Genomic DNA, 12,858 nt, shown 5'->3' with positions numbered 1-12,858 from the left:
GGTCATTCCCATGGACAATGGCAGGTGAATCGTCTTTGACTGGTCAGCAGAGAGGTAGAGGTATAGGCACAAAGCTGCTTCCCAGAACCGTCACAAAGACTGAGGTCCAAACACCAGTGGCTGCAATAATTACTTGGTAATTAACATTTGGGTATTATGTGAGTTGAAAGTAACATAATCAAAAACATCCTACAAAGACTGGCCACGGACAGGCCTGTGGAGGAGAATACACAATTGTGTTACTTTTGTATTCAAATTATAGAATTTCAATATGCTCTCACATCACAACAGCAGGATATGTGCACATAAAGTGAAAAAGCACATGGTTTGCACACAAAGACGGACTGCTCTGAGAGCAGTTGATTGTATGACGGTAAACGCCACACTTGCAGAAAAAGTGAAACCATTTACTGAGAGCAGTGAGCAAGTTTCCCCATGTGCACAGTATATTTACTCTTGTAAGAGATAAGACTGGTGGTGTCGGATTTCAACAGGCTCAGCAGCCAATGAAGAACACCGTTCCTAGTTCCTGACTGGTTACACCTGTATTAACGTGCACACTCGCTCTGGCAGTTCCCATGATAACAAGGATCTTGGCGTCGGCGCAACAACATACCAACAGACAACTCTGAACTCATTTAAAAGTAAGTTCACCTTTCACTTAATATATTAAATGTAGTTACACATACTTACTATTTTAGCACAAACGTATACTATTGTCATTGCAAATTGTACAAGTTAAAATTGACTGAGAAAAATGGTTGGATAAATGTTTTAACTCACAGAAAAAGCATTGTGACAAGCAAACAGATTATTGGTGTTAAGTGTGTGATCCATGAATGCATACAATAATGTCTTCTAATCACATAGCAATGTGGAGAAAAGATAACTGAAGATTTCTCAAGACACCAATTACTATCCATAAGTCCTTTTCGCAGTGCACAGATTAGTATCTTTTGTCGTCCCAAGGGCTGAGCCATACCCTGCTCGTCACTCAAAACTAGACGAACACAAAGAAGACAGCACAACTGTTGAGACTTGTTGTCAGTGAAAGAGTAAACATCCTGCAAATATTGAGAGAAGGGATCGGGGTAAAAAATGACAGAGTGAAGAAAGCAGAAACATGCTGGTAAACTAGTCAGGTTGTAGCACACTCTTTGTGCAAATTACCATTGAATCTAATTTAAACACTCATACAAACAATAGTCTATAAACCCTGCCACTTACCAACTCCCTGGAGACACACCTGGAGCAGCAGCAGCACAACCTGCATTCATGCACTGAAACAAGAAAAGGAAAAGATTTCCGTACAAGGTAACTGGATACAGAGGGATCCTTCCAGAGCTGTCATGAAATGGTTGATCCAGAAGATTTCTGAAATAATAGCATGAATGACCTCTGTTATAGTCACCAAGAAATGGGAGCAATAGTGGATAAATGGAGTGCTCCTAACTTTTGTAGTGAGAAACTTCGTTGAAATGCATTTATGTTTAATATGGAAAGAATAGGAATATTTTCTATTGATGAGCAAGCAACACACACACACACACACACACACACCTACACACACACACACACACACACACACACACACACACACACACACACACACACATATATATAGACTACCTGTGTTTTTGTACGCCTGCCAATCATAATGTGTTGATCTGAGGTGATCTGCATTATTTTAATTAAATACATGTACTGATCCAGCTCAAGTAAATATTATCATCAATCATTATTCAGTTTTACTGAAATTGTGGCATTACAATGACAAGTATACTATATATAAGTTCCCTTTATTGGGCCAATTACTGCGTTAAGCTACATTGGTGTCATGCATGGCCTCAAGCTACAATCAGCAGCAAAGAAGTATCTTCACATCGTTTCCATGAAACTGCCGTGCCAGCAGCTCTCCGACACACAAGACACACCGAGGTGTTTTCCTCAGAAGCAAAACGCTGACTGAGAGGCAAACGTGAAGCAGCAGTTGGGCACCATATGAGGTGTCTGTGAATCCCCTCGGAGGTGAGAATGCATTTGTTTCCCTGAACTCGGCCCGCGCAGTGGGAGTCAGCGTCTTCCTGTTAAAGAGTCATCTGTGCTGTTGCACAACTCTTTCTCTGACTTTGGGGGAGTGGGTCACAATTTCGGGCCACAGATGAAGAGGGTCACGCGAGGATCTTATTTAAAAACCATGGATTCCACAACGAATTAAACACTTTGCAATAGAACTGTCTTTCTCTTGTACGGCTATTGACCTTTTTTATGTCCTCAATACATGGCTGTCCATGAGAGAGATTTCAGCCCTGTTCATCTTACAGTGAGTCAATGAGAGAATAGCTTGATTTCATCCGTTCAAATGTGCAGACTTCTTCCTCTTCTCAAGGAAGCCGGTTATAGAGGGTGGGGGTGTTGTAAATGCAAAAAGAAAAAAAAGAAAAAACCTGTCTGCACACTGCAGCACCCCGTTCTCACTTCCTGTGTATGTGTGTACGATTTTCAACCCTTCACAGTGTGCTCGACTTTTTTACCTGTTTCATTTGTCTGCAAACAAGTAAAATGTTATTATATAGTTGTTAATCAAGCTGCTGGCAAGGGCACCAAATATTTGTTGAAACCCTTTAAATCTCATCTTTGCAGGGGTTTGTTTGTGCACATGTTGTGGCACTTGTGTCTTGGGAGAGTGATGAGGCTGCATTTAAGATAGATTGTACAGTAAAAACCCTCAATGTGACTGGGGAAGTCCTTGTGATAGTGGTGTTATCAAAACAAAGACAAAAGCACTTTGTCTCAATCTGATAAAAAGCTGAGGTGTACGTGCCCAGAGCTCTGTATGGCCTGAATCGGGTTGTTGCTGTTTTAGTCACAGTCGAGGTGGAAGATGGCACGTTTATTTTGATGAAACGGTAGTTTAATATCTGCTCATTCGTGTGTGTTCACAGGGTTTATATTTTTGCGCACATGCCGAGAGAGAGAAAGATAGAGAGAGAGGGGCAGACAAATGCAGGATATGTGTCTCAAATACAGCTGTGATGTCAGACGCACTCTTTCATATCCTCTTCGTCGTTTTATTGTTGGCCTCATTGGCCCGATGCTCAACAAGTCACCCACAAACCACTTGTATAGGAAACGACTGGTTGGTTGTCAGACTCCTTGTTTATCGATGGTGGATTGTTCACTGGTCTGCATGGCATCAACTGAGGTATTGTGAGTTTTGCTTTTATGTCTTTTTGCTTTGTCTGCTGTCAAGTAGTAGAGTATGTTGTGCTTCAGAAAAAAAAGGAACTTGGATCACCCTCGCTTAGATAAACAGCTCCGGTAGAGATGGATGGTAGAGTTGAGTAAACAATTCAATCAGAATATTTTTCCTCTTCACTGAACCAGAGTAAGCTACCACTTTTATCAAATTGAATGGCAATGAATAACAAACAATCGTGGTGTTTTTTTCTCCCATTTCTCACTTGAATCCCTTGTTATTGGGCTCATTGTTTTTTTGAGCAAGTCTGTTTTAGTGTTGACACATCTTGACAATAATCAAAGGTATTTTTTTCTTTTTCTATCTTCCCTCTTCTTTTTCACAATCTCTTACTTGTATTTGTTCTCCCATGAACTCACTAGGCTACAGCGATTCTAATATCTGTGCACGTTAGTGATTGTTATCACCGGTGTCAGAGTCTTGTCAGCGATGCACAGTGGCTGAGCAGAGGGCTGTTATCAGTGCGAGCAGATAAGAAAGAGATAGTCTGTGTCACTGCAAGCAGTTCTGTTTGTTTACATGTAGTAAACCTGTTTGTGGCTACTTTGTTGATCTGTATATGCGGGGATAGAAGATATTCATTATTCAAATTTAAACCTGGTGAACAAGATTAAGGTGGGCTTGCCTGGCCAGACAGGTATGAGGCTCAGGGCTAATCCTGTCAGAGGAGAGCTGCTTCGGGGACTAAAAAAACTAGAAAAACAAGACAAATTCTCCCTCCAGCAACAATACAGTATATGCATTTCTGCCATCACTACACTCCAGTTTTATGATTTCTACATTTACTTTCTATGGTCTTTGAGTCTTTCGCGAGCAGCCAGCCGGGATGTCTGCTTTATAACCAAGCCACTGGTTATTATATGATGCCAATTGGGTCTGGTATTAAAGAGAGAATTCAATCGGCATTCAAATGTACAAGAATATATTACCCAATTTGAAAAATAATACAAGCGCCATGACCCATTTTGATACAGAGGCAGTGGACTGGGTTGATAAATATTTCCAAATTGGATCAGCTTATTATTTCACCCAAAGCGACTTTGAAAAGCAAATTGGATACAGAAGGGGATTTTATTCTCAGCTTCTTAGGTTGTTTGCATTTGGATATTTACTGCAGCTATTCAAGAGGCCAGAACAGCCCACTCTACAGTCCCCCATCCAATCAGACTCAGTTGTGTGATTAGCATCATTTAATATACTGAACCAAAATAGATCTTAATGCTGTTCTGCTAATTTAGCATCAAGATAATCGTGTTGTGGACTAGGCTTGAACCGTTCTTGTGCGGACATTTGTCTCACATGGAAGTTTTTAGACATTGACTTCCATGGCAGCATGTATAGATAGATGAGACTACAGTTCATGGCCAGATTGCTGATGCCTTGGTTTTAATAGAACTGTCAAAAACCGTATGAAAATAATAAACTTATTTGGACTAATCTCCAGTCTTAATGCCCGGGCCTCTATCTTTTTCAATTCCTTTGACCAAATATGGGAATTAGAATTTACCCGCAATAGAGTGAGCATAATCCACTTCCTTAAATTGTAGGAAACAGTAAGTCAGTAATTGCTCTGTGGGGGGTTTACAGTGGGAGCTCTGTACCTTAACAATACGGGTCACCTCAGTTCTGACCACACAGTCATTAACTATTAAGGAAAACAAGGACACAATGGGCACGGCTAACAATGAAGAGGCGCCCAGAGTTTAACATTCGACACAAAGGTCGATGGAGAGTTCCCTCTGTGCGCAGTATCAAACATTGAATGACTATTGGTTTCTGATCCCATGCCAACCTCAATGGCTAAATCTGGCCAATGAGGCTTCATCCGGGCCTTAGACTGGAAGAGAGGTCATTCCCATGTTTTCCCATTTATAAAAATATCTTCATTCATATTGTGTTGGATACAGCTGGGGCTTTGTTTAGCGGCCCAAGAACATCTGCGTTTCACATCTATGTGTTAGTGGTGGTGATGGGCAGTGGAGGTAGTTTTTGTTTTGGGCCCTGTGCCATGAGGAAGTTGTGAGATTTCTCCTGAAGAACAACAATACACACAATAAGGAAGTCACAGCCAATGGAAGAGTATCACTTTGCTCCTGCAAAGTTAATACTAATACTCAGAATTTGTATAGTGCTTTTCTAAACACTCAAAGACACTTAGTTGACGAATAAATACGTGTTCAAGGGAAATCAAACTCACACTTTTTCTTTCCGAATGAACATGACAGGAATATTGCTGAGCAGGATGCAATAAACAAACAGCAAACCAAAAATGTTTTGTCAGTAAACATCATTGGACACTTTTTGTGTTGCGCAACACATGGCATAGCACCCGGGCTTTGCTCAAGGAGGGGAAAATGTTGAATAGGCACCAAATATTTAGAAAGGTTTTTCTGCTGAGCACTATGGGAAGTAAGGTTGTCAGTCACTGACCCCGTTGTCACCACCTGTCTCAGATTACAATCTAGATGTGCATACATACTTAAAAACAGTTAAAACTGCACATGGACTTGGCTGCTGGTTTGGAAATTGTAGTTTTCCACTGACTTGCATTTTGTGATCCTGAAGCGCAAAGTGCCTCACAAGCCCCAGTAATAGACAGCGTTGCTGCTTTCCATCTCACCCTATCTCGGAAACCAAAAAACCAAGATTCCACACACATCAATGGTTGAATATTAATAGTAGATATTTTTATCTTGGTTTCTTTCCCCCCCAGCAGCATTTGAAGATGATGCGATTGCTGATCCTGTGTCTGCTGCTGATGCTGCCAGCTGCTCCGGGTATGTTCTCATCTCTGTGTGACGTTTGCAGGTGATAAACATCTAATCAGGGCCTGTGCATCCCTGTGCCACGATGCTTTCGTCACCTACCTGTGTATGTGCAGAAACATATAATAACCGGCAAAAATAGAAGGTGCAACAGTAAAAACAAAAAGTTGTTACATATAAGAATATCATTAAAGATACATGCATGTGAAATCAGCAACACTCTTCTTAATGCTGTACTTTCTTGATATAAAATATAAGATAACATACAAGAGCTGCAGATAAACTCCACCAACTGTTCACAAAACAAGTCAACCATTTAACTTACTGTAGCCCAAATAGCTGTTGAGCTGTACAGTCCCCTGAATGTAGCAGTAATCTGGATTGTGAATGATATTAACTTTTAAAACTGTGTTGTAAAAGTTTTCTAACTCCCAACATTTTTTTGCAGCTGTTTCAGAAGAGACTGAAGCATCCGCTGATGGAGGTATGTAATGCATGAAACAAACTAAAACAATTAATGGAGCCTTTCAGTCAGCTGGACACAGTTGTCATAATGCTTTTCAACAAGTTCTTGCCCAATGTCAATTTCGTGACACACACAAAAATGTTTTATTACAACATGGCATTCAATTTAGAGATCACACCCATATGCAACAACAAGGAACACATGTTCTTAAGTTGTTTTGAAAGGATTTATCACACCTTGTCCTTAGCTTGTTTTTACGTGTGTATGTTGTCCTGGTTTGACTTTGGGTAAGTCAAACACAAGTCCTTTATGCAATGGATAAAATAATTTAAAGATGTCAAGGGTCATTACAGACACATTTGATGTCACATAGAATACACATTTCCTAGATGTTAGATTCTCAACCATCTCTTCCTCATTTTCAGTTTTTTACTTAAAGGTTAGGTTTCATTTCTGTTATGTTTGTTATTGCCTTTCAGATAGGTTTTTGTTTTCTGTGTACAATATTTATACTTGTTTATAGCTCTCAGATCCTTTGGTCCTAAACTCACTTCCTAAAAGCCTTAAACCTAAAACAGTGTTTCTAAAGAATTAAAGGTGTTTTTTTATTCTGACTATTAGAGTAGTACAATATAATAACTCTTATTATAAGAAAGAACATACGAAACAACATTTATTTCCATACTGTGTTCAAGCAGCTGATGTCTTCTTCCCTTTCAGGTCTGGATGATGATGATGAGGATTCATCAATCGAAAAAGGTGAGTTTATCACCTCAGTTCCCAATAGTGAATGAAGGGCAGGAGGATCTTCTAGTTTCTTCTGTATCTCACACGTAAACGCTGTAATGGCAGCTGTTCAGAGGTGTCGATGTGAAGGTCATGGCCTCTGGAATTATTGTCAGTAAGTCAGCATGTGTATGGGTTGCTCCAGCCCGGTGAAATGTGTGGTTCTGTGGCCGCCTCCCAACCATTAAGTCCTGAATGGAATCAATTAACTCCCCGGAGGGCCACCGTGGATTCTGCCGAAAGGCCAATGAACACATCGACGGCTAATCAACATTGGCATTCTCATTCTCTCTCCACTCCTCTCTCCGTCGCTCCTTATCTTCGCTTTGATGGACACTTGATAGAATTACAGATCTGTTTAGAAGAGCGCAGTCGGCTCCTGGAGAAGCAGCCTTTCTGAGAGAGCTACGATTCCTCTGCAACCTCTCAGTATAGACACAAGCTCATGCCCTTATACTTAATTTCTTCTTTTTTACACTTTACAGTCGTTCGGAATCTTCATGGCCCAGGTGAACCTGCAGGTGTAAAAGAAACACAAGGTGAGAGATGTATTTCAATTAGAATTAGGGATATACAGTTCGTGTATACAAATATACATATACAACAAGGATCTGTAATGTCATAAAGTGGTATCAACTCAATGTACTTACCTCTTTATTTCAGATAATTTGATCCTGATTATCATCATTGTAGCTGTGGCTGTGTTGACTCTTTCGGGCGCTGCGATAATCAGTAAGTATTCTTTGACATAATGTAGTTTAATGTGAAATATTTTGTTTAATTTCCACAGTTGACAAATGCTTTGCTGGAAAGCCTCTCGGTGCATGACTGGAATCTCTGCAGTCTCTGTGTGCCTTGTAAAGCCGTTAATACCTGAGCAAATATGAACTTTTCTCTTTTATAGCCGTGACCTTTTTATATTTTTCTTTCTTGCAGCTCTAGTGCTAGTAAGACGCCACCTGCACAATCGACAGCAAGGGTAAGGTCACATTTTTCCACTTTAACGTTGATATTTGAGAGAAGCACGTTCCACTTTATGCTCAGTCAGCCTGCAGGTGACATAACCAGTCTGATGGGTAACAGCCTTTCTGCTGCCTTGCCAGTGAACCCTACCTCGTCCTACAGCGTCAACATCTGAGAAAAACACTCAGGTGGAAAAATTTAACTGGCATCCACCCATCTGAGCCCGTCTGGACTTGTACAGCAATTAGTGTCACAGCCTGAGGCCCTTCAACGCCACCATTGAACACGCCCATGTTAGCCATCAAACAATAGCCTTGAGATTGTGCCACTGGGTCTGTATGAACCAATGGGACAGGAACTTACTTGTCCCAAAGCTTACTCATGAAATGAGGCCTGACTAGATGACTCTGTTCTGAAATGTAAAGACCCGTAAACATGATGCTGGCGTCATAATCTACCAACAGCACTCAGACAGCAAAACAGGCAAAACCAGTTATACAGAGAGACTCTTTGCTCCTTGCACTTAACCACAGGAAGGTTTTCTGCAGACCAATCAGGTTCTTTTGTTCTGGGTTGCAGCAATACATGACATGCAGGTCGGGCTTAGAGAGGTTATGAAGTTCAAGTTAGTCCCCTGAGATCTCTCAGCAGCAAGATAACCGCCATTGTGGAGCAGACGCCCAAGACTATCTGCAAGGGTTAAATTCCTCTGCAGGATTACTCGCTGCCTCCCGGGGCTGCAGTCAGCTCTGGCAGTGTTTGGTGATGACTGATCGCTCTGCTGAAAAGAGGCTTAATCACACAGCAACCTCTGGCTTATTAGATCAACAGTGCCTTGCCAGGTTTCTAAGTCCCACCTGGGGATGAGCGGTGTTCTGAGGTAGTGCAGTCGGCGTGCACCTGTCAGAGCCCTGCAGAGTGAGGCACACGTTCCGTTTCCTGAATTCAGACACGCAGAGTTGTTTCTTGTGTCTTTCTGCGAACAAACTGAAACAGAGCCTAAAAATATCTTGAAAATGACATACTTCTTCCCTGTCCCCCCTCAACACATCCTCTTTCCCTGTATTCCCTTCCTGTGACCGGTCCTGCTTCTCTTTCTTCAGGATCTACTTCGTGCCTACAGAGCAGGATCAGAAAGGGGCCATCTAGTTTCTGGTGGAGCAGCAGTTTTAATACCACACAAAAGAGGACCCATGCACGCGGCGATGCCATCGCCGACTCTTTGACTCAGACAGTTAGACTTCTTTGCACAACAGCCTGCTTCTCACCATTCACTTCATTGCCGCTCTCGTTGATCCATATGCGTATGTGTTTTATTAATTATTATTTTTACTGTTGTGTACTCTTGTCTTTGTCCCAATTGTTTATCCACCACGTACACGCAATTTTTCCAGGGACATTTGGAACACATTCAAACCTTCTAATTGGATTCTATTTGAGGAATACAAATCAAAAGCCAGTGAATATGGTTTAAAGCTTCTTTTGTTAAAAGGGATAATTTAGCACAGTCGGAGCTCCCCCTTTTTTTACTACCTGAAACAAGAAATTATTCGCATCAGCTATGCAATGAAACTACATTTGCATTTGATTTGGTAAATGTTGAAAAGACCTGTCTAATCCACGCTAAGCCAGGCTAGTGCTCACTTCATTCTCCTATTCACTTGTCTGACACCTTCTGTTCTTGGCCCATTGGTAATGACAGGAGGGAGTTCAAAAGGAAGATAACAAACTTGTTCCACCTCTCAACCTCAGTAAAAAAGCAGAAATAGCCAGTGTGAATATTATTGCAGGGAATGAATAATGTTGTCTTTCCCCCTCACTCTCGTTTTGAAAGTAGTTCCCTTTAGTCCCGTAGATTGTAAATACAGACGTTTTCTTCTCGTAGAAAGAAGCTGGGTGTGAGTTAGGGATCAAATTTCACAAATCAAATAAAGATGGAGATGATTGGTAGAAACAACAACAATGCCTTGGTTCTTTCATAGAGAGCATGATGGCTTCTCCGTTTTCATTTAAATGGAAATCAATCATGCCCTGTGAAAGAAAGCTTTCTCTCCAGGAACCTGAGGCACTGGTTGCCTTATTTGTTCCAATATGGAGATGGGCACCTTCTGTGGCAAATGTTGAAAGGGAATGGAACTTGCTCCTGTTCGACATGGCAGTATTCATGAGGTCACTTGTAGTGGAATAAGCAACACAGTGAATGGCTACATTGGGTTAAACACTGGATTTGTCAAAGCAGGATCTCACTTTGCTTCCACTAAATCTTGCAGCTAATCTTGCCACTGGAGACAGGTCTTGGCTCCACTCCAGCCACACTTGAGAGCAAAAACAATTGTGCAGTCACGTCCTCTTCAGGGTGTACAGTAGCTATTGATTTGTGCTAAAGCATTGTCTAAAAAATGATGCATCCTGGTTTATAAAACACAAACAAATCTGCAGATGTGATTATTGTTTGTGCATTTGTTTTACTGTTTGTATTTGAGCAATGTGTGTACAGTATGTGTTGTTTCTAAAAAAGTATAGCATTGCCCGATACGTCTTTAATATCTGTCAGCATTTCAAAGGGAGTACAATTGAACACAATTTGCAGTACAAAACATTTCAGTTATATTATGTCATGCCTTTAGTCATATTCACTGTTTCTGTTGGACAAACAATCCACAATTGAGACATTTGAGCAGCGTTTTCACTTTCAGGGCTTTTCTTTCTTCGACTTATTAAAGAAAGCAAACATAGTGCAGATACATATTATTAGTATTTGGTCCAGCTTGCTCCCAGCATGTGACCAAACTCAACTCAATTATTCTTTTTTTTAAAGCTTCTCTGCTGTGACACTACTCATGTTAATATAAGAAATGTAAATGTGTGTTCTTTCTCACAAAAATGTATGTTTAGATTGAGGTTAGTTTTTGTTTTGGTGCATGCAGGCTAGAGTACAGTGTCTATAAAAGCTCTATGTACTATAACTTTAGAAAACACGTGACAAACTCAAGCAAATGAAGAAAACACCTTCGTCGATGTGAACAGAATTTACAAAGAAATGCAGAAAACGCAACCGGCCAGATGTGTCTGCAATGACCACCGCTGCATTGTGTAGATGAATAAATACAACCCACAATTGGCTAACCCCCAGTCGACACACCAATGCGTTGTAAGGCGTTGTTAAACACATTTCATTCAAATTCCACAACAAGCGGCAACATATGTGAGCAACCAGCTTGTAGTCTTCATATAAGACACGTCAAACAAAAACTAAATGAAACTCTCACAAAATAAAAGTGTGCAAACTATATTCACCCGACTGTGTGTCTCACTCACTGATTATGTGATGCACTCAGCTGTGTTTCACGAGCGGCCCCTGTCCGGGGGTCGGTTACCATTTGAGTGAGGAGTCGGCAGGCAGTCGATGGCCGTACAAAACAAGCAAAACATTATTGTTTTGGAGAAAATGTGAGTCACCACAACTTCTGATCATTTTCTGCTCTTTTCGGCATTTTTTGTATTGGGTGGTTTTCTAGGACACAATGTTCTCCCCGTTGCTTGTGTCTGGTCCTGCTTGTGCAGTTAGTTTAGCCTTTAATATATTATATGTATTTACAGATTCACTGACCTAAATATTTGTATTATGTCTATTCATGGGAGAAAATATGTATTTGACCAAATGGTCTTTTTATACATGAATTGTTTAGGGGTGATGTCTTCTCCATTGTTCATTTATACATTCTGTGTAAAACATGTTGTGGGAGTCAGTTATTTTGCAAAAGCTTTATTATGTAAAATATTTGTATTTGTGTCATATTGCAGCTTTTTTCAAATTTGGACTTAATGTTGAATACATGTTTGTACCCAGATGAACCCATACTGTATCTATTATGCTTGCCAATGGCATTTACATTAGTTTTATTATATCATTATTACAAAGTTTATAATATATAACCATCTAGGTCATGAGAGAACAACTGCATTCATATCAAATCATAAATCAATTCTGTTTTCACATATAATCTCTCTTTTATTGTGTTCTGGTAGCAATTAGAACAGTTAATACTATTGTATATCGTATAAATATAACTACGCTGAACTCTGTGTTGCTTTTGACATTAAATCTGTTTTAAAATATGCTTGTTTTATCCCGGTTTATTGTCTGCATCGTTTGATGCCATATGGATGCAATGATAATGCGCCAGTGGATCTTGTTTAATCTAGGGCTTTACTCACTTACAAGCACAGAGCCACTAAGAGGCTTAGACACCCTTTACTAAACATCACGCTTTTGTTGAGATTGAAAGGGTAAAGAGCGTGAAGTATCCATCAGGAGGGGGAAGTGACCCAGCGTCAGGCTCAGTGCTGTGCGAGACTGTCAAGTATAGGATGTTATGGGGTTATTCTTCACAACCTTTAATAATAATCCTGGCTGTGAGACACTGCCAATGGCTGTGTCATCAGTTATAAGACAAAGGGTCATTAGAAACAAGCCTGCTTCATGGTTGAAGGTGTGATTAAAATATGAATCGTCTCATTATTTGAAAAGACAAGTAATCCCTTTTCAGTGCAGTTTTGCCAGTATAGAAATTATATTAGACGAAGATTAAGCGGGTGATGGTTCCACTTCTTTCACT

The 12,858-nt window shown here is 40.5% G+C and overlaps 1 protein-coding gene across 4 annotated transcripts; it reads left to right on the top strand.

The window, feature by feature from the left end:
• Positions 1–556: 556 nt before the first annotated feature.
• Positions 557–12,359, top strand: si:dkey-262k9.2 (uncharacterized). Of its 4 annotated transcripts, none has more exons than XM_056444628.1 (8): positions 557–644; positions 5,973–6,036; positions 6,473–6,508; positions 7,211–7,249; positions 7,762–7,815; positions 7,940–8,008; positions 8,213–8,255; positions 9,343–12,359. In XM_056444628.1, the coding sequence occupies exons 2-8, from the start codon at positions 5,985–5,987 to the stop codon at positions 9,386–9,388; spliced, it is 339 nt and encodes a 112-aa protein (XP_056300603.1). In that variant the 5' UTR covers positions 557–644; positions 5,973–5,984; the 3' UTR covers positions 9,389–12,359. The 4 variants fall into 4 exon arrangements, with proteins under 4 accessions (XP_056300603.1, XP_056300604.1, XP_056300601.1 ...); XM_056444629.1 differs by having other exon boundaries at positions 567–644; positions 5,976–6,036; XM_056444626.1 differs by lacking the exon at positions 557–644 and adding an exon at positions 3,104–3,205.
• The last annotated feature ends 499 nt before the right edge of the window (positions 12,360–12,858 follow it).

This window comes from Pseudoliparis swirei, chromosome 22, assembly GCF_029220125.1.
Source record: "Pseudoliparis swirei isolate HS2019 ecotype Mariana Trench chromosome 22, NWPU_hadal_v1, whole genome shotgun sequence".
Taxonomy (NCBI): domain Eukaryota; kingdom Metazoa; phylum Chordata; class Actinopteri; order Perciformes; family Liparidae; genus Pseudoliparis; species Pseudoliparis swirei.
The sequence above is the reverse complement of the archived record's forward strand: the minus strand, read 5'-3'. Positions and strand labels throughout refer to the sequence as shown.